This window comes from Perca flavescens, chromosome 22 (assembly GCF_004354835.1).
Source record: "Perca flavescens isolate YP-PL-M2 chromosome 22, PFLA_1.0, whole genome shotgun sequence".
Taxonomy (NCBI): Eukaryota; Metazoa; Chordata; class Actinopteri; order Perciformes; family Percidae; genus Perca; species Perca flavescens.
The window spans coordinates 26,905,565-26,927,880 of NC_041352.1; the positions used below are offsets into that span (position 1 = coordinate 26,905,565).

At 45.3% G+C, this 22,316-nt stretch overlaps 1 protein-coding gene across 1 annotated transcript in view; it reads left to right on the plus strand.

The window, feature by feature from the left end:
- dnah5l (dynein, axonemal, heavy chain 5 like) overlaps positions 1–22,316 on the plus strand; it is a 119,540-nt gene that overhangs the window by 54,445 nt on the left and 42,779 nt on the right. The window contains exons 43-62 of the mRNA XM_028570014.1: positions 331–546; positions 1,292–1,438; positions 1,525–1,697; positions 4,803–4,873; positions 5,355–5,462; positions 5,853–6,040; positions 6,592–6,786; positions 7,860–7,994; positions 10,208–10,265; positions 10,543–10,674; positions 11,533–11,750; positions 13,386–13,520; positions 14,263–14,439; positions 15,675–15,764; positions 16,001–16,135; positions 16,668–16,769; positions 17,218–17,385; positions 18,833–19,039; positions 20,035–20,127; positions 21,717–21,953. Of these exons, the coding sequence (XP_028425815.1) occupies positions 331–546; positions 1,292–1,438; positions 1,525–1,697; positions 4,803–4,873; positions 5,355–5,462; positions 5,853–6,040; positions 6,592–6,786; positions 7,860–7,994; positions 10,208–10,265; positions 10,543–10,674; positions 11,533–11,750; positions 13,386–13,520; positions 14,263–14,439; positions 15,675–15,764; positions 16,001–16,135; positions 16,668–16,769; positions 17,218–17,385; positions 18,833–19,039; positions 20,035–20,127; positions 21,717–21,953 (2,985 nt within the window). The remainder of the gene's footprint in view (positions 1–330; positions 547–1,291; positions 1,439–1,524; positions 1,698–4,802; positions 4,874–5,354; positions 5,463–5,852; positions 6,041–6,591; positions 6,787–7,859; positions 7,995–10,207; positions 10,266–10,542; positions 10,675–11,532; positions 11,751–13,385; positions 13,521–14,262; positions 14,440–15,674; positions 15,765–16,000; positions 16,136–16,667; positions 16,770–17,217; positions 17,386–18,832; positions 19,040–20,034; positions 20,128–21,716; positions 21,954–22,316) is intronic.

Below are 22,316 nucleotides of genomic sequence, written 5' to 3' on the forward strand. Positions count from 1 at the left end.
GGGTTAAGATGAGTTCTTTTATGGTGAATGAAAGGCTCGATCCCACCAAGTAGCTCATCCAATCAGATCAGAGCATTGACGGCAATGCTGCTGCCAGTTCTGCCGTTGTTTACCTTATTCTTCTTCTTCTTCTAGTCCGTAGAAAGAGCAACCTCGGTAGCCTTTCCTCATTAGCGCCACCTCTGTTCAGGAGAAGATTGCAGCTAGTGTCGCCACCACCACCCGCGAGTATAAACACGCGCGTCCTGTGACGTCACACTGGCGTGCGACAGGTTAGTATACAGGCGGCTAGTATACCGGACCCCTAACAGTTCAACGTGTCTCTTCCAGGGGAACGTGGAGGTGTGGTTATGCGAGCTGCTAGCTGGCGTGAGGCAGACCCTCCACGCCATCATCCGTCAGGCCTACGTGGCCATCAGCGACCCACAGCTGAAGCTGCTGGAGTTCCAGTCGGCGTTCCCAGCTCAGGTCGGCCTGCTGGGCATCCAGATGATCTGGACCAGAGACGCAGAAGAGGCTCTCGTTCTCAGCAAGGCTGACAAGAAGGTGCTTTTATTTTGAAAAACAGGAGCAGAAGGGGGGACAGCGGTGGAAGAACTTTTCAGATCCTTTATTTCAGGAAAAATACCACACTGTAAAAAAACTCTGTTACAAGTAAAAGTCCTGCTTTGGACATGTTCTTTAAGTAAAAGTATCTAAGTTTAATCAGGGAAATGTAGTTAAAGTATTAAAAGTAAAGAAGAATCCTCCCATTGTAGAAAATGTAAAGGATCCAACCAGTTGTGTGTTTAATTGTCCACACACACACACACACACACACACACACACACACACACACACACACACACACACACACACACACACACAACCAGTTGTGTGTTTAATGGTCTCATCATCTCAGCTGGACTTGTAGCCATTATATTGTCGGCTAGATTACTTTAGGATCAAACATCAGATTTTATAAACTACATGTGTTTTGTGTGCAGGAACCTTAATGTGTAAAGTAACTAGTAACTAAAGTAACTAGTAACTAAAGCTGTAACAGATGAATGTAGTGGAGTAAAAAGTCCAATATTTCTCTCTGAGATGTAGCGGAGTAGAAGTAGAAAGTAACATGAAAAGAAAAGACTCAAGTAAAGTACAAGTACCTCAACATCTGGTACTGAAGTACAGTACTGGAGCAAATGTACTTTAGTTACATTCCACCTCTGGAGGGAAAACATGTCTTTCATTGCCACGCAGATCCTCTCCCCTTTTACTGTCTACTACCTTTTATCTGATTGGCTGACAGATCATGCAGACGACCAATCAGAAGTTCCTGGACATCCTCAACGAGCTGATCGACATGACGACCAGGGAGCTGAGCAGAAACGAGAGGACCAAGTACGAGACACTCATCACCATCCATGTCCACCAGAGGGACATCTTCGACGAGCTGGTGGGTTCGACGCACGGACGAGAGAATATGGTTTAATATGGACCCAAGTATCATGTGTTATTATTATGTTTTATTTTGTACGACAGGTGTGTCTGAACGTGCGATCTGCAGCCGACTTTGAGTGGCAGAAACAGTCCAGGTTCTACTTCCTGGAGGAGACGGACAGATGTGTCATCCAGATCACAGACGTGGAGTTCAGCTACTGCAACGAGTACCTGGGCTGTACGGACCGACTGGTCATCACCCCGCTGACAGACAGGTACACACACACACACACCTGACACATTAAGGGACCTATCTTACACCCGGTACAGCACAAAGCCCGACCCAAGTGTCTTTGCTAGTATAAAGGTCCCATGGCATGAAAATTTCACTTTATGAGGTTTTTTAACATTAATATGAGTTCCCCCAGCCTGTCTATGGTCCCCCAGTGGCTAGAAATGGTGATAGGTGTAAACCGAGCCCCGGGTATCCTGCTCTGCCTTTGAGAAAATGAAGCTCAGATGGACCAATCAGGAATCTTCTCCTTAGAGGTCATAAGGAGCAAGGTTACCTCCCCTTTCTCTGCTTTGCCCGCCCAGAGAATTTGGCCCACCCATAAGAGAGAGAGACATCATGGACCTCTCTCTCCTGCACCTCAATAGCTTCAGACACAGAAATGACACATCCTAAGTAAAGCTCATTGTGGGACTGGCTCTAGTGGCTGTAATTCTGCACCAAGGCTGAATTTCAGGAAAGAGACTTCAGATGCAGTATTAGTGGACCACTAAGGTCTATATAAAAGAGACTTCAGATACAGTATTAGGGGACCACTAAGGTCTATATAAAAGAGACTTCAGATACAGTATTAGGGGACCACTAAGGTCTATATAAAAGAGACTTCAGATACAGTATTAGGGGACCACTAAGGTCTATATAAAAGAGACTTCAGATACAGTATTAGGGGACCACTAAGGTCTATATAAAAGAGACTTCAGATACAGTATTAGGGGACCACTAAGGTCTATATAAAAGAGACTTCAGATACAGTATTAGGGGACCACTAAGGTCTATATAAAAGAGACTTCAGATACAGTATTAGGGGACCACTAAGGTCTATATAAAAGCATCCAAAGAGCACCATGTCATGGGACCTTTAAAGGGGTGATAGAATGCAAAACCGATTTTACCCTGTCATAGTTGAATAACGACAGTTCGGTGGGTAAATAGAAGCTCAAAGTCCCACTGACACCCCTTTACTATGAAAATCTCATATTTTGAAACTGCCGCTGAAAACGGGCGAATCTCAACAAAGCTGGAAGTTGACGTCAACCTCCCAAAAACCGTAACCTTTGTCAGCCCATGGGTGTATTAAGAGAACGGTCGCGCCCCAACATTTACATAGGCTACACAACTGACCTGAGATCAGGTAGTCTTCTGAATCTAGGTCGCGCAGATCTCTGCTATTCCATTACAAAATTCACTTCTGAAACTTTTTTATGCGAGAAATCAACTATGTAAAGCTCAAATATGGGCCACTTTACAAAAATGGATGGCTAATTGCAAATTTTGTCCGACTGTGTGTCGGAGTTCAGCGCCGGTGCTGCCTGTGTTGCTGCCTCGCCGCCCGACCTGCCTTCCTTCACACACCCCGGCCTGTTGTGAGGTACTTGGAGCTCCGTCACGGCTGGCAGCCCACAGCACTCCATACCCGCGCAAAGTCACTGTCTCTTGGGCTAATGACAACCAAATGCCCCTGCTCTGACAGAGCTCCAGGGCCTGAAACTCCCCTCTTCCTGCTAGCTAAATGCCCGGTGTATGTGAGTGAGAGCACGGTCAGCGAGCTTGTTACACCAGCAATCTCTTACCACCGGTTTCAGTTAATCTTTTAATGTGTGTAATTATAATGTGTTGAGTTATTTAAACAAACGATTTGGGAAATAAACGCCGCTTGACCACGAGTCTCATTGATAGACCGGGCATTTAGCTAGCAGGAAGAGGGGAGTTGTAATCCCTGGAGCTCTGTCAGAGCAGGGGCATTTGGTTGTCATTAGCCCAAGACACGGTGACTTTGCGCGGGTATGGAGTGCTGTGGGTTGCCAGTCGTGACGGAGCTCCAAGTAGCTCACAGCAGGCCGGGGTCTGAAGGAAGGCAGGCTGGGCGGCGAGGCAACAACACAGGCAGCACCGGCTGCTGAACTCCGACACACAGTCGGACAAAATTTGCAATTAGCCATCCATTTTCGTAAAGTGGCCCATATTTGAGCTTTACATAGTTGATTTCTCGCATAAAGTTTCAGAAGTGAATTTTGTAATGGAATAGCCCGATAAACAATGTATAACTTTGCAGTGTCTGAAATATGAGAGTTTGTGTTTCTATGTAGTTTGCTCAAACCAATCAGCACGTAGCTCATTCTGAATATTAATGAGCATACGATATTTGGAAGAAAAGCTCTTGTTCCAAATAGAGCCATATTCATAGGGTAGTTAAGGGCCTAATAAAATAGCATTCAGGCAATTTTCCGCCTAACCAATGTTACATACCCTATTAGGAGACCTTAAGGAACAGTGTAAAATACCCTAAATCATCATTCTATCACCCCTTTAAGACCGACGCACTTGTCAGTTTCTGGTCCAGCACCCACGTCGTTTAAATAGCAAATGCACCTGCACCCATCTGTGGCCCATGGGCGTGCTGGTCTTACAGGGAGGTGTGTTCAGGTGCATTCTGGGCGTACTGGTCTTACAGGGAGGTGTGTTCAGGTGCATTCTGGGCATGCTGGTCTTACAGGGAGGTGTGTTCAGGTGCATTCTGTGCGTGCTGGTCTTACAGGGAGGTGTGTTCAGGTGCATTCTGGGCGTGCTGGTCTTGCAGGGAGGTGTGTTCAGGTGCATTCTGGGCGTATTGCTATCTTGAGGCAGCGGGAAGTGATCTCGCCATTGACCAACTAAAACCTGGTCTAAAGTCAATAACGCAGCATTTTATTGTTATTTTAACAGAGCATTAGTAACATGCTCCTAGGCTCGTACACAGCACACACACACTATGCTTGTTACACACACAGGGACGCACAGCAGCACACACACATGCAGAAGATTACTAATAAAAATATTACGGTGCAAATCCGCCATCATAACAGCAATGCTCCAAGGTCCAAACGCGTCTTATCTCGTCCTTTTTTATTCTATTTATTCTCTTCTTATTTCAAATATTTTTCCTCTAGCATTTTTATGCTTCTCCCACTTTGCCGTAAGCCTTTGTCAGTGTGCTCCCTCTGTCATCGATGACAGTATGAATGTGTAAATGTCGAAGTGAAGTGTAGAAACTCTGGGAATAAATGAAGCTGTATCTGTGTCATGTGTCCACGTGTCCACATGTGTCCAGGTGTTACATCACTCTGTCTCAGGCTCTGGGGATGAGCATGGGGGGGGCTCCGGCCGGTCCTGCAGGAACAGGTAACACAGCTCAGGATTCCTGGGAAATCTTCTTATGTTGACTTTTTGCATGTTGCTCTAATTCTGTGTGTGTCTGTCTGTCTGTCTGTCTCTCTGTCTCTCTGTCTCTCTGTCTGTCTGTCTGTCTGTCTGTCTGTCTGTCTGTCTGTCTGTCTGTATGTGTGTGTCTCTCTGTGTGTGAATGTGTGTTTGTGTGTGTCTGTCTGTGTGAATGTGTGTTTGTGTGTGTGTATCTGTCTGTGTGTATGTCTGTCTGTGTGTGTGTGGATGTGTGTGTATGGATGTGTGTGTGTGTGTGTGTGTGTGTGTGTGTGTGTTTGTGTGTGTCTGTCTGTGTGTGTCTCTCTCTGTCTGTCTGTGTGTGTGTGTATATGTGTGTGTGTCTGTGTATGTGTCTGTGTGTGTGTGTGTGTGTGTGTATATGTGTGTGTGTGTGTGTGTGTGTGTGTCTGTGTGTGTATTTGTGCGTGTGTGTGTTCAGGTAAGACCGAGACCACTAAAGACATGGGTCGCTGTCTGGGGAAATACGTGGTGGTTTTCAACTGTTCGGACCAGATGGACTACAGAGGACTCGGACGCATCTACAAAGGTGTGTGTGTGTGTGTGTTGTCTAGTGCTCAGCAGTGTGTGTGTTGACTAGTGCTCGGCTGTGTGTGTTGTCTAGTGCTCAACAGTGTGTGTGTTGTCTAGTGCTCAACAGTGTGTGTGTTGACTAGTGCTCGGCAGTGTGTGTGTTGTCTAGTGCTCGGCAGTGTGTGTGTTATCTAGTGCTCGGCAGTGAGTGTGTTGTCTTATGTGTGTGTGTGTGTGTGTGTGTGTATATGTCTGTCTGTCTGTGCGTGCGTCTCTGTGTGTGTGTGTGTGTGTGTGTGTGTGTCTCTGTGTGTGTGTGTGTGTGTGTGTGTGTGTCTCTGTGTGTGTGTGTGTGTATGTCTGTGTGTGTGTGTGTCTCTGTGTGTGTGTGTGTGTGTCCCTGCAGGTCTGGCCCAGTCTGGAGCCTGGGGTTGCTTCGACGAGTTTAACCGCATCGAGCTGCCGGTGCTGTCGGTCGCCGCCCAGCAGATCTACGTGGTTCTGCAGTGTAAGAAGAACAAGAGGAAGCAGTTCGTCTTCACCGACGGAGACGTGGTCGACATGGACCCGGAGTTCGGCATCTTCCTCACCATGGTAACAGAGCTCTTTGGGGGGTAACAGATGTAAATGTCCTCAGACACAAATGTACTGACTATCTTTCTAAGCTTTTGAAATGACATGGATTTAGTCATTGTTGGCTGTAGAGCCAGGATAAATTACCACAGGAGTGATCAGAATGTTTTAGAACGGAATTCCTGTAGCGATAAAACCAAGAACTCAAAAAATAGGCTACATCTCATTCGGGATACTGCCGTCAGTACACTGCTAACGTGCACTGACCACTTCCTGCCGTAGTGCCTACTTTCGATGGTTAGTATTGTCCCAAAAATAAACACTTATGTTAAAACACTTACCGGAAATGACGAGCGGGATGAGCGTGACGAACGCAACACATGGCAGCTGATTGGACGAACCCGTCACGTGGGTCTGGCTTCTCCTTCTCCCGAATGAGAGGGGGAAAAATGCGAGTATGCGTCTTGATAACACGCCAATAACGGCGTACGGATTGGCGTGTCATACATACACCACTTCATGACATCAGTCTGCAATGTTCAGACTCGACCAGTAACTTCTCTGTCCTCCAGAACCCCGGTTACGCCGGTCGCCAGGAGCTGCCAGAGAACCTGAAGATCCAGTTTCGCACGGTGGCCATGATGGTCCCGGACCGAGCCATCATCATGAGGGTCAAACTGGCCAGCGCAGGTTTCCGTGACAACCAGGTCCTCAGCAGGAAGTTCTACACCCTCTACAAGCTGTGTGAGGAGCAGCTCTCCAAACAGGTTAGACCACACGACCAACGTTAGCCTTTAGCACTTAGCTAAAAACAAAGTGGGATGTGGCCGGGTTGGCTCAGCGGGTAGAGCAGGCGCACATATACTTGGAGGGTTATGCCTCGACGCAGAGGTCCAGGGTTTGAGTCCGACCTGTGACGGTTTCCTGCATGTCTTCACCAAATACAAACATGTTCAATCTCAGGAGGGTACCACACACACCAAATAGAAAAAATTTCTCCTGGGCTCTCTGCACACTTAGAAGGGCTGAAAAGTTGACACATTTTATAGAGAAGAAGATAAAGGGAAAACACAACATTTTCCTGGTGCAAAAACAATACTTTTAAAACGGTGCCTGAACTGAAAGATTTAAATATATATATATATATTTTTTTATATATACACATTTTTATATATACATACATAATAATACATAACAAACATATAATAATATTTGTATGTATATATATATATATGTATGTATATATATATGTATGTATGTATATATGTATGTATGTATATATAGATATATATATATATATATATATATATATATATATATATATATATATATATATAAATTAATATTAATATAAATAAATAATTTTTTTTTTTTTTTTTTTTTAAAGGAGCACAAAACGACAGTCAGCAACATTACAGAACGGCTTGTTTATTGCTAAGGTCACAGGGTCAAAACTCTTTGGATCTACACAATTCATGTGGATGACATTTTCCACATTCAAAACAGCGATTTTTGATGCAGTTTAGCATTCACACTTTTTGGTTTCATCTGGCCTTACAACAACACTTGGACACATGTTAACTAGAATACAGCAAACATTAACTATCTTATCAAGAAGGGTAAATTCTTCATCTTTACAGGGAAGCTGTTGAAGATCCCTGCTCTAAGTGATGTGACCCGTTTTTTAGGCTACAATTTGCTGTGTGACAAAAAATGCTGCAGCCTAAAAAACCGGGTCCCATCACTAAGAGCACCTTCTAAAGCCCAAAGTGTGATTTCCCTTTGTTCTTTCCTGACCACCATACACTGTCTGAATCCTGATGTGTGTCTGTGACACCAGGTCCATTATGATTTCGGTCTGAGGAACATTCTGTCCGTTTTGAGGACACTCGGCGCCGTGAAGAGATCCAACCCGTCAGAACCAGAGCCGACTGTGGTGATGAGAGTCCTGAGAGACATGAACCTCTCCAAACTGGTGAGTGTGTGTGTGTGTGTGTGTGTGTGTGTGTGTGTGTGTGTGTGTGCATGCGTGTGTGTAGGTGTTGGGGGCAGGTGTGTGTGTGTGTCTGTGTGTGTGTGTGTGTGTGTGTGTGTGCGTGCGTGAGTGTGGTTGTGTGTGTGTATGCGTGCGTGAGTGTGGTTGTGTGTTTGCATGCGTGCGTGCGTGCGTGTGTGTGTTTGTGTGTGTGTAAGCATTGGGGGCAGGTGTGTGTGTGTGTGTGTGTGTGTGTGTGTGTGTGTGTCTGTGTGTGCGTGTGTGTTTGTGTGTGTGCATGCGTGTGTGTGTAGGTGTTGGGGGCAGGTGTGTGTTTGTGTGTGTGCGTGCATGCATGTGTTTCTGTGTGTGTGCATGCGTGTGTGTAGGTGTTGGGGGCAGGTGTGTGTGTGTCTGTGTGTGTGTGTGCGTGCGTGCGTGCGAATCATGAGCCCGATTTTAACCCGACACTTTTTTAATACGTCTGACGTTCTCATTCAATTCAGAGTTGTTTGAACTGTTTAAAATGATCTTAATGAATAATGCAACAAGGACGAAGCATGTAAACTGCGCTGTTTGTTTATTCAGAATGGAACGGATCGCAAATGGATCTGAATGAAGAAACGTAAAAAAAAAAAAAAACTCAACGTATTTCTCTGTGAGGGCTTGCCTCGCCCTCACGCTTGGAGAAGTAACAAAAGAAGACGTTGAAGGCTGACTATCATCTTTCTGCCACGGCGAGCCTGCTTCATGTGTCTGTTCATCATCCAAGTCCCCGTTTTATTTGCTGTTATAGGCGACAGCGTGCCGCACTTAATGCACTCAACAAAGCCGACACATGTTGTCACTGCCCACGACTTGTTTAAAATGGTTCCATACCTCCGACTTTCCTCCAAACTTGCTCAAAGGTAATTCTCCTATTTCTGATTATAACATAGCTTTCTCCCCACCCAATTAGGCTATAGGCCTAGTAAAAAACACAAAAGCTTGATCAAGGGCCCGGCCTGGCCCGGCTCGGCCCAGGATAGTGGCGGAAAATAACGGCCCGGCCCAAAAGTCTGGCGGGCTCGGGCTTGGGCAGAGAATCTAAACTCTACTTTAGAGTTGAAGATGAATACATTTTGAGTATGAATTCATTGATAAATAAATAATGACATAAATAACTAAGCTATGTGGGACCTTGCATAAATAAAAATGTAATTGCCTTCTCCGCCAAAAAAAAAGAACTATAAAGTTAGGATTTTGGTTGTGAACTGTCTTGTGTTTGAAAACAAATACATCAATTTGGGAGGGAAATGAATGAAGAACACATTGCACATTGCACACTCATTTCTGTGATTAAGCCTATGTAGCCTAGAGCAACATGGTCTCCTCAGCCAAATAGGTGAGATAGGCAGTGCAGAAGGCACTCTAAACTCTCTTTTATAAACTCTCTACTCACTATGAACTAGGCTACTCGCTATGAACTGTCTATTGGCTATACACTTTCTTACTGGCTATAATAATCTCTCTATTCACTAACTCTCCTGACTCTGTTGACTCTCTACTGCAACAACCCCAGCCCCGTGTCACGCTGCTCGCACAGCTTTTTAATTGAACTTGGAAGCAGTGACGTGGGTGTGTGTGAAACGAAGCTTCGGACGTCACTGGTCACGTGATTATCTCCAAACGAATCGAGCTCCGATACAAAGCTTCATTCCAAATTGGTTCATGTTTTCGATACATGCCTCGAAGCAGAGGGTTCACGGGTAACATCACTAATAAAAACACATTAAATGAAATGATAAGACATTCACTTTGTTAGCATTCTATGTGCTTATGATGCTAACATAACACAGAGGCCTGGACTACAGATAGATCACAGAAACTACAATGTGTTTACAGTATTGTTTAAAGCACATGTCAAACTCAAGGCCCGTGGGCCAAATCCGGCCCCTTACAGTTTTTGATCGGGCCCCGATATTAAGTTAGGTTCACAAAAAATGTTGGCCCGCCTAATTTCTGTCGCGTTTTCAAAGTTTTGTTCACTTTTGCCGACGCTTTTGCTGTATGATGAAGCTTCGCCCCCACTGTACTGAGAGTCTAGCTCCGCCCCTGCAGGGCATGTGCAATATTTTACATATCTTTTGTAATGCATTACGCTGTCTTGGTGTACCGCTGTCGTGACTTATGTTGATTTTATCGTCACGTAGCTTCTCTCCGTGTCTCTGTAGGTCGACGAGGACGAGCCTCTGTTCATGAGTCTGATCAATGATCTGTTTCCTGGTATCGGTAAGTTTCTCTCTCTCACTACAAAACACACTGAAACACACACTCAGAACATCACTCTGTTGATGCAAACTATGCGTAGAGTTTCTAATCAGAGGGGTTTTGGACGTGGAGACAAACGCAAACATTTGCATTTTGGAACTGTTCCATAATAAGTTTAACCGTAAGGGGACTGCTTTATTCTATAGCTGTCCTTTCTATTCATTCAAGCACATGGCAGTGTCTTTCCTTCATATGAATGTGTTTTGGAGACTAGTTTTGTTACAATCTTCGTCTGTAGTTCTGGATAAAGCCGGTTATCCAGACTTGGAGTCGTCCATCTTCAGTCAGGCTGAGCAGGCTGGTCTGATCCCTCATCCCCCCTGGATCCTCAAACTGGTTCAGCTCTACGAGACGCAGAGAGTCCGACACGGTACCCATCATTACACACACAACCAAACCAAACGTCCTGAGGAACGGTAATGGAGCTAAACACGTAAAGTTAGTCCTTAAGGTGGTGCTATAGAAAAGGTCTTAAAGACCTCAAAAAACACCATCTTTCTGTTGTACTGCACAACAAGTATGAGGGTGTGCTCTGACAGTACCTAGGTAAGGACTACTAGCCAGTCAGAAGCAGAGTATGAGGGTGTGCCCTGACAGTACCTAGGTAAGGACTACTAGCCAGTCAGAAGCAGAGTATGAGGGTGTGCCCTGACAGTACCTAGGTAAGGACTACTAGCCAGTCAGAAGCAGAGTATGAGGGCGTGCCCTGACAGTACCTAGGTAAGGACTACTAGCCAGTCAGAAGCAGAGTATGATGGCGTGCCCTGACAGTACCTAGGTAAGGACTACTAGCCAGTCAGAAGCAGAGTATGAGGGCGTGCCATGCTAGCAGCTAGGTGAGCATTATAACGTGTGTTCCAAAGTGACCACGTTGGTCTCTGAAGTAAAGGCTGGACTACAATAGAGCTGTTTGGAGCAGCTGGTGAACAGTGTTTTCTGTTGGAGATGGTAAGTCCCTTTGGAGGGGGGACTTTGGGCTTTTTCACTTTGTAAACCTATAACATGCACCAAAAAAGATAAATAACACAATAAAGGGAAGAGGAAAAAGCCAAAAAGCATAATAAGAGCACTTTAAAATCTAAACGTTGAAGAAGGAAGGTGCGCTCAGTTACATGCTGTCTCAGGAGACGAGGAAGCTCAGCCTGTTTCCTGTAAAGAACGTGTATGTGTGTGTGTGTGTGTGTGTGTGTGTGTGTGTGTGTGTGTGTGTGTGTGTGTGTGTGTGCAGGTATGATGACGTTGGGTCCCAGCGGCGCCGGGAAGACGGCCTGCATCCACACGCTGATGAAGGCCATGTCGGAGTGCGGCTCCCCCCACCGCGAGATGAGGATGAACCCTAAAGCCATCACGGCCTCGCAGATGTTCGGCACGCTGGACGTCACCACCAACGACTGGACCGACGGCATCTTCTCCACCCTGTGGAGGAAGACGCTCAAAGCCAAGAAGGTTGGAGGGAGGGTTCAGAGCAGATTAATAGGGATGGGTATCGTTTGGTACTTTTAAAACGATTCCAATTCCTAAACCGATTCCTGAAATACTGAAAAGTGTAATATGTTTGCTAGCGATCACGTGCAGTGAATGGTTAATATGCTTTCACGTCCGCTTTGGTGAGCCCAGAGGGAAAATATGGCATTTTAAAAAGTAGCTCTACATATACGGTAGCTAGCTAACGGAAGACTACAGAGAAAGGGGGATATTTTTATGTCTGTTTTGGAGCGACACAGGGAAAATATTTCAGTCGACACATTAAGTGGAACCGAAATGTGCGTTCTAATCCGATCTGATTCCTACTGGTTGCATAGGAACCGGTTCCATAGCAGATCTTTAGTGTTTTACTAGACTGAAAACTCTCCCAAAATATTTTCTTTTTTTTTTTTTTCTTTAACATTTACCAGTTTCCCCAGCACTAAAAATCCCGGACGAGCCCCCATTTTGTTACCGTCTGGCACAAGGTCTGGCAACAAAAGGGAGGTCACACACAGAGTAACCAAAAAGTAGTTTATTTAACTAAATATAAAACTAAGTATAAAACTAACTAACAACACAAATTAACTCAACATAAATACAATAGTGGGGTGTGTAAATGTAGAAGACATCAGTCAAGGTTTGCCATGTGTGGACGAGTGAATGAATGGTGTGATGTGTGTTGTAAAGTGCAACAAACCAAACAAAGAACAAAATGGTGGATGATTGCAGGAGGACCAGCTGAGAGAGAGTGAGACTCCCAGGAGAGCCGTCTTTTATGCCTTCTGTCAGCCACGCCCCGATGGCCAGGCACAGACGACCCTCCCAGCTCCACCTACCTGCCCACTCCCAGAACCTGCAGACAAAGGAGCAGAACATGACAGGCAGGCAGATTGGGAGGGGTCATCACAATAGTTATCTACTTTGCACTGACATGAAACAACCATTTGTCTTTAAATCAAACATTTAGTGTCAACCCGTTATATGTAGTCTCGGCAGAGCGCTTGCAAAGCATCAAAGCCAGTGAGAGCAAGCGTTGTGGAAAATCTCTTTGGTGTCCGGTGATGAAGCTGGAAATTAAGGTTGTGTGACAGCGCTGGAGTTCTTTACGTTATTTTCTTCATTCTTTTGCAAAATAACGAGACAAGAGTGACGAGCAGTCTGTGAGGAAAAACTCAGGGTTTTTACAGCTGAGCTTACAGAGGGAGGGACTGTACTTCTTGTCGCCTAAGCTCCTTTTACTGCTGATTCTTGAGCTTTGATTGCTGAGTCTGTACCCTTTCAGAAAAGACTGCCCCGAGCAAATGAAGTTGGCTCTCTGCCAGGTGCTACCAAGTGTGGAGTCTACATGAGAGAGAGGGGGGGCCGCGTAGCCTCCATGCTACGGATGATGGAGGATCCCAATAACTGATATATTATAATATCATATAGAAAACAAGAGTAAAGGGTGCAAGCCAAAATTGCATCTGTCTTAACTGCGCTTGAATCAGATGAACCTGTTCTGAGCTGATAACAGCATTGTAACTCCGTGTGTGTGTGTGTGTGTGTGTGTGTGTGTGTGTGTGTGTGTGTGTGTGTGTGTGTGTGTGTGTGTGTGTGTGTGTGTGTGTGTCCCAGGGCGAGTACATCTGGATCGTGCTGGACGGTCCAGTAGACGCCATCTGGATCGAGAACCTGAACTCGGTTCTGGACGACAACAAAACTCTGACGCTGGCGAACGGAGACCGGATCCCCATGGCGCCCTGCTGCAAGGTGACACCGTGGTTTTTCACGTATGAAAACAGTATTACACTGCTGTCGAAAAACATCTGATCTTGTGTATAGTGTAAATATGGCTAAATTACAATTTTATCTGCAACATTTGAACGCTTCAAATGTACTTAGTTATATTTTATTTCTGTGTCATGGGATTACAAGACATAACAAATTTACTTATTTAACAAAAATCTTCCTGTCGCATGTACAAATCATTCGGAGAAATACATGAATACAAATATATACATATACACACACACACACACACCACACACAAACAACAAATTCTCATCTACAATTCATCTCGATGAAGAGATTTTTTTCCTCTTCTCCCGAGCTTTATCTAGATACAGTAATTGGCTAATTTATACGTTTAATATGTGAACGGCCATCTCAGTCTTTGAGCATCATCCATATTTACCAAATCAATCTCTGCTTTTATCCTACTGGTGATTTTGTACGTTTCCTTTTTCCATTTGGTATGTCCTTTGGGTGAGTTTTTTATAAAAGCCATTACAGCTTTCTATCACATCCTCACATGATTTGTAGTTTATCGATGTTTTTTTGCCCCCAATGGCACTAGGATTAGGCACTGGTTATGGTTGGGGTTAGGCGCTGTTGGGGGCAAAAAACACCATTGAGCTGATTTGTATTTATGCTTATGAAACAAACATAAACTCAGTCCGAGTCATGCATGAGATCCAAAGTGAAGCCGTGTTCCTCCGTGTCCTTCCTGCAGATAGTTTTCGAGCCGCACAACATCGACAACGCGTCCCCGGCGACGGTGTCCAGGAACGGGATGGTGTTCATGAGTTCCTCGGTGCTGGGCTGGAGCCCCGTCCTGCAGGCCTGGCTACGGACTCTCCCGGAGCAGCAGGCCGAGGCCCTCACACTCTGCTTCCACTGCTGCTACCAGGTGGACTGACCTCCTCCTCTTCATTTCTGTTAAAAAATAAACCTGCAGAGAGAAAATACATCACAGTCACTGTTTTACATATATATCCCTTTTTAGGTTGGTCGTGAGTTTTACCTTTCATTTGTTCATTTTAGTATCAGTCAGTCCCTCCAGAAAAATGCGATTACCGTATTTTTCGGACTATAAGTCGCTCCGGAGTATAAGTCACACAGAACAACTAGCAGGGCGGGGAGACGTAACTGCACCGTTGACCAGCCCCTCCCGTTGGCCCGTTGTTCAAGCCCCCACCTGTGACTCGTTCCTCCACCTCTGGCCATCTAGCTTTCAGCCCGCGATTAGCCGATTAGCTTTCTTTGTTTTCTTCATTGCAGTAAGAATCACCTTTTCTCCAGTCCCCCTCACAAGTTTCTCCCTCATTTCAAACTCTCTTTCTGCTGCTCGATTACCGTTTTCGGGGCTGCATATTTTACTACCTGCAGTTTCTCTTTTCTTTCTCAGTTGTCTTTAGGAGCAGCATTCTAGTTGTCACAAGCCTAGAGCGCCCTCTCGCGGCTGTAGACGGTAATGTTTTCAGTATGAATTAACATTTAAAAACATGTTAAATTATATATATTTTGATATATAAGTCGCACCTGACAATAAGTCGCAGGAGCAGCCAAAGTAGGAAAAAAAGTGCGACTTATATCCGGAAAATACGGTATGCGATTGCATAATTCAACGCATAATCAGCCAAAGTCTGTATATTTATGCGGGGGGGCGGCATTTTTTCAAATATCCCGCACTTTCTCCGCATAAATTGCCGATTTCCTCGCAAAATATGCGGGGCATGCATGATTTCATAATCCACCGCATTTTCGTTGCTAAAAAGTCTTAGCATATATCTTATAGCATATATATTCTCTCTTTTTCATCAATCCGCAGTTTTTGCAAGTTCCCGCAATTTCATCGCATAAAATTGCATAAATATCATATAGAGCATATTCCATCGCATTTTTTTAAGAAATCGTGCCGCATAATCAAGGATTTTTGCCCCACAACAATCACAAAAAAACGCTGCATTTTTCTGGATGGACTGGTTAAAGCATTACGCCTCCTTACACATGATAGGCGGCTAAACCACTTTGCTGATGTTGTAACTTCACCCCCCCGAGTTTCCACAGACTTCTGGGTGTGAAAGCGCCCTGAGAAAATCTAAAAATATCTGATTTAAATGTGTGTTTCTGTCCCTCCCACAGGACCTGTTGGACTTTGTGTCCACTGCCGTGTCTCCTAAGATGCAGGTGTTGGAGTGTATGTACATCAGACAGAGTATCGACCTGCTGCAGGTACGACGCCGGCGGTAAACACGGACGCGCTGTGGCAGAGTGGAGATTTCTTTTTTCTCAGCGGGAAGCTCTTTACCGTTCACTCTAACTGGCTTGTGGTGGCGGATACCTGATGGTTTCGTGCTGCTGTTTTAATTGTAATTTTTGTCTTTGTTCTTGTGTGTGTGTGTGTGTGTGTGTGTGTGTGTGTGTGTGTGTGTGTGTGTGTGTGTGTGTGTGTGTGTGTGTGTGTTCAGGGTTTGCTCCCAGCAGCGGATGAGAAACAGGGTTGTCATGGCGACGTGGGCCGTCTTTTTGTCTTTGCGGTGATGTGGTCTCTCGGGGCGGTCCTGGAGCTGGACGACAGAGCCAAGATGGAGGCCTTCCTTAAGGTGGGTGTGTGTGTGTGTGTGTGTGTGTGTGTGTGTGTGTGCGTGTGTGGGTGTGTGGGTGTGTGTGTGTGTGTGCGTGTGTGGGTGTGTGTCTGTATTGGGGTGTGTGTGTGTGTGTGTGTGTTGGTGTTGATGTGCGTGTGTCGGTGTTGGTGTGTGTATGTCGACGTGTGTTTAGACGTGTGTGTGTGTATTGTGTGTGTGTGTGTGTTGGTGTATCGGTGTGTGTATGTCTGTGTGTGTGTCGCTGTGTGTATGTCTGTGTGTGTGTGTGTTGGTATGTGTGTGTGTGTGTTGGTGTTGATGTGCGTGTGTTGGTGTGTGTATGTCGACGTGTGTATAGACGTGTGTGTGTGTCGGTGTATCGGTGTGTGTGTGTCGGTGTATTGGTGTGTGTATGTCTGTGTGTGTGTTGGTGTGTGTGTGTGTGTGTGTGTCTTTGACTGTGTGTGTGCGCCCTTGATGTGGTGTAAAGTGTGACGTGTCCTCTAGGGGGGGCTCTAACAGTCCTGTTTGTGGTTTGTGTCTGAAGAACCACAGCTCGTCTCTGGACCTGCCGCTCACCCAGGACCAGCAGACCATCTTTGAGTTCTCGGTCAACGAGCAGGGCCAGTGGGAGCACTGGTCCAACCAGGTCTGTCTCTTTATCGTACACACACACACACACACACACACACACACACACACACACACACACACACACACACACACACACACACACACACTTCATCTGATGTCTCCTGACATCAGATGACCACAAATTCATGACCACAGGTTCAGGACTCTTTGACACAACACTTGATGTTTTTCTAAATTTCTTCTCAATGACATTTTCCACATATTCTGAGTCTTATCTCTTATACATTTATTTATTCATTTTATTTGTTAGGGACCATGGACATTTTTTAACATAAATGTTGCCATTTGATGCATTGTATATATATATGTATATATATATATATATATATATATATATATATATATATATATAGGAGGACTACAGGAGGGATGAAAAACACTTGTGATGCTTTCCCCGAGTCGACATGATGCTGAACGTTACCTACTGTCTGTGCATGTTGCAGGTGCCAGAGTACGTTTACCCCAAAGACCACGTCCCCGACTACTCGTCCATCCTGGTTCCCAACGTGGACAACGTGAGGACGGACTTCCTGATGCAGACCATCGTGAAGCAGAGGAAGGCCGTGCTGCTGATCGGAGAGCAGGGAACCGCCAAGACAGTCATGATTAAGGTCAGAGAGGAAGTCTTTCTTTTCAAAAACGTTCTTTTCAGATACTAAATAGAGCCCGATGGATAAAGGGTTTTTAAGGCCGATATTGATACAAATATTTGGTAGGTTGCCAGGTTGAGGGTTAGAGGTTGAGGGTTAGAGGTTGCCAGGTTTAGGGTTAGAGGTTGAGGGTTAGAGGTTGCCAGGTTGAGGGTTAGAGGTTGCCAGGTTGGGGGTTAGAGGTTGCCAGGTTGAGGGTTAGAGGTTGCCAGGTTGGGGGTTAGAGGTTGCCAGGTTGAGGGTTAGAGGTTGCCAGGTTGGGGGTTAGAGGTTGCCAGGTTGGGGGTTAGAGGTTGCCAGGTTGGGGGTTAGAGGTTGCCAGGTTGAGGGTTAGAGGTTGCCCGGTTGATGGTTAGAGGTTGCCCGGTTGAGGGTTATAGTTTGCTAGGTTGAGGGCTATTGGTTTCAAGGTTGAGGGTTAGAGGTTGCCAGGTTGAGGGCTAGAGGTTGCCAGGTTGAGGGCTAGAGGTTGCCAGGTTGAGGGCTAGAGGTTGCCAGGTTGAGGGCTAGAGGTTGAGGGTTCTAGGTTGCCAGGTTGAGGGTTCTAGGTTGCCAGGTTGAGGTGACAAACAGGTTGAACATTGGAAATGGTGGATTGTGTGAATAGGGTGTTTCATACAAGATCTGGCAACTGATCAACATTAGACAAACATATTGGTCTGATTATTGATAAAGGAGTTTTGGGCCGTTGTCGTGGAAGTTTCCTTTGCAGCAGGGGGAAGAGTTTTCAGAGTTTAGTAAATAGAATAAATAAAAATTGTTAGAAACAAATAAGAAAGTCTGAGACTAAAACCAAATCGGGTTTTTGTATTTTATTAAAAAAAGATATATTTGCAAATATAGGATCAACATGATTTCATAAAAGGCCTCAGCCCAGTGTGGAGTCAGTTTCTCCAATGAGTGAACAGAACACCAGGCTTATATACATCTTCAGAGTGACAACACACACACACTTGGCTTAGTATGACGCTACAGTTTTGACAGGCAATCTGATACACATGAAGACAATCAGAGAAATGCAAGAGACATCTTGGAGCCATCTCACCTCCTCCTCTCTGTACGACTTTCACCCCCCAGTTACATCTTAACTGGCATGGGAAAACATGAGATTGTTTTGGGGTGACCTTGTACCTTTATCGGTTCAGGCTAACAGCTCACATAATGTTCCAGACTGCATGTCTCACAAAGTTAGAATCAAAATCTACATGTGGAAAATGAGATAAACTCTTTCAGCATTTTTGAGAGAAGTAAAGTATGAATTAAACATAAAAATATAAGGAATCGTGCTTAAATGTAATTTTCCCATTACACCGTGCTGCAAATTACGGGAGTTTCCGGGAGAAATAACAAACCGGGAGAGGTCTGGGAGATGCAGCCTAATGCTAATGCCCCCCACCCCTCCCCCCAGGGCTACACCAGTAAGCTGGACCCGGAGCTCCACCTCAGTAAGACGGTGAACTTCTCGTCGGCCACGCTGCCCAGCATGTTCCAGAGGACCGTGGAGAGCTACATCGACAAACGCATGGGCGCCACCTACGGGCCGCCGGCCGGGCGCAGGATGACCGTCTTCATAGACGACATCAACATGCCCGTCATCAACGAATGGGGAGACCAGGTCGGCCCCCCGCGCGCTCTGATTGGTCGCCTCTTTCTGTTTGATCGTTTCCTTTGCTCTTTTTTGTTCGCTGCCTCTTGTGAAATATTAAGTTTTACCAAAGAAGTAAAATCTGTTGTATTGTTTTTGTTTGAATTAATTAATGAAGTATAGATTCTGATCTGCTCTTATCTTCTGCTACAGATAATACAGAAGTTAGCACTGTTCAAATCAATTTATAAAGTGCTTTACAAAGAAACAGTTTAATGAATGAAAACAATTTGATAAGACAGTTTAAAATACTACACACACGCACACACACACACACACGCACACACACACACACACGTGCCCCCAACACCTACACACTCGCGCACACACAACTGCCCCTGACACCTACATACACACACACACACACACACACACACACACACACACATAAGTGCACACTTCCCCCAAAAACACCCTCCCCCCACACACACACACACACACACACACACACACACCCGCCCCCAACACCTACACACACACACACACACACACACACACACACACACACACACACACACCTGCCCTCAACACCTATACACACACACACACACACACACACACACACACTGCCCTCGACACACACACACACACGCACCCATGCACACACACACACACACATACACACACACACTGCCCCAACACCTACACACACACACACACCTGCCCCAACACACAGACACACACACATGCACACACGCACACCTACCCCCGACACCTACACACACACACCTGTCCCTACACAGACACACACACACACACACACACACACACCTACCCTCGACACCTACACAAACACACACACACACCTGCCCCGACACCTACACACACACAGATACACACACCCCACACACACACACACACACACACACACACACACACACACACACACACACACAATAACACCTCCACCTGGGTAACCAATCACATCACTGAGTCTAGTTTCTTCCCGCCTCCGTGCCCTTCAGATAACCAATGAGATTGTGCGCCAGCTGATGGAGCAGGGAGGTTTCTACAGCCTGGATCGTCCCGGAGAGTTCATCACCGTGGTGGATGTTCAGGTAAACGCTCTCTTTCACTTTCTTCCTCCAGCTACAAACGATGTGGACTTTAGTTTCTAATTAACGGTATCATCACATCACATTCATTCATAATTCCACTTGTTTTCATTCACAAATTGTACATCCAAATTTAATACACATTTTCTGTGGGCTCAGGCTGCATTCACATCGCTATGGTTTGGTTTAAAAAGGAATTTCTTCTGCTACCTTTCTCCCTCTCATTCCCCCTGCTCTGGAGTTTCCCCTCTCATTCCCCCTGCTCTGGCGTTCCCCCCTCTCATTCCCCCTGCTCTGGCGTTCCCCCCTCTCATTCCCCCTGACACTTTTGGCAACAACGACACGGCAAATCCTCCATTCTAGTTAAATGAGTAAAGAGTGTGATGGTATGATTGTGTGATTGTGTGATGGTGTGATTGTATGATGGTGATTGTGTGATGGTATGATTGTGTGATGGTATGATTGTGTGATTGTATGATGGTATGATTGTATGATGGTGTGATTGTGTGATGGTATGATTGTGTGATTGTGTGATGGTGTGATTGTATGATGGTGTGATTGTGTGATGGTATGATTGTGTGATGGTATGATTGTGTGATTGTGTGATGGTGTGATTGTGTGATGGTGTGATTGTGTGATGGTATGATTGTGTGATGGTATGATTGTGTGATGGTGTGATGGTATGATTGTGTGATGGTATGATTGTGTGATGGTATGATTGTGTGATGGTATGATTGTGTGATGGTATGATTGTGTGATGGTATGATGGTATGATTGTGTGATTGTGTGATGGTGTGATGGTGTGATTGTGTGATGGTGTGATTGTGTGATGTGATTGTGTGATGGTATGATTGTGTGATGGTGTGATTGTGTGATGGTGTGATTGTGTGATGGTGTGATGGTATGATTGTGTGATGGTATGATTGTGTGATTGTGTGATTGTGTGATGGTATGATTGTGTGATGGTGTGATTGTGTGATTGTGTATGATTGTGTGATGGTATGATTGTGTGGTTGTATGATTGTGTGATGGTGTGATGGTATGATTGTGTGATTTTATGATTGTGTGGTTGTATGATTGTGTGATGGTATGATTGTGTGATGGTATGATTGTGTGGTTGTATGATTGTGTGATGGTATGATTGTGTGATGGTATGATGGTATGATTGTGTGATGGTATGATTGTGTGATGGTATGATTGTGTAATGGTATGATTGTGTGATGGTATGATTGTGTGATGGTATGATTGTGTAATGGTATGATTGTATGATTGTGTGATGGTATGATTGTGTGGTTGTATGATTGTGTGATGGTGTGATGGTATGATTGTGTAATGGTATGATTGTGTGATGGTATGATTGTGTGATGGTATGATTGTATGATTGTGTGATGGTGTGATTGTTTGATGGTATGATTGTGTGATGGTATGATGGTATGATTGTGTGATGGTATGATTGTGTGATGGTATGATTGTGTAATGGTATGATTGTATGATTGTGTGATGGTATGATTGTGTGGTTGTATGATTGTGTGATGGTGTGATGGTATGATTGTGTGATTTTATGATTGTGTGATTGATAACCTCTTCAACAGCTGGTGGCGGCCATGATCCACCCCGGCGGCGGGAGGAACGACATCCCCCAGCGTCTGAAGAGGCAGTTCTCCATCTTTAACTGCACGCTGCCCTCCAACTCCTCCATCGATAAGATCTTCGGCACCGTGGCCGCGGGATACTTCTGCCCAGAAAGAGGCTTCGCCGCCGGGGTCTGCCAGCTCGCCACCGCCCTCGTTCCCACCACCCGGAGGGTGTGGCAGGCCGTGAAGGCAAAGGTCAAATAACATATTACATGTCGCACGCCTCTGGAGCAACTAGGGGTTAAGTGTCTTGCTCAGGGACACATTGGTTGATGTATCCACCACCACGTATATATTCTTAGCTAGGATTGGGCATCGAGAAGTGGTTCCAACTTGGCAAGGCAGCTTTATTTTGTTATATTTTATAGGGCTGCTCCCTCTTAGTCGATTAATCGACTAATCGGTCGTTTTGGTCTTAGTCAACTTGGATTTTCTTTAGTTGATTAGTCATGTTTTATGCTTTTTTCATGCTGAATGACTTAGTTCGTACGAGCAAATCTCTGGTAAACACAAGAATTAAAGTGGTGCTTTAGCAGGACTCTTTGCGGAGAAACTCAG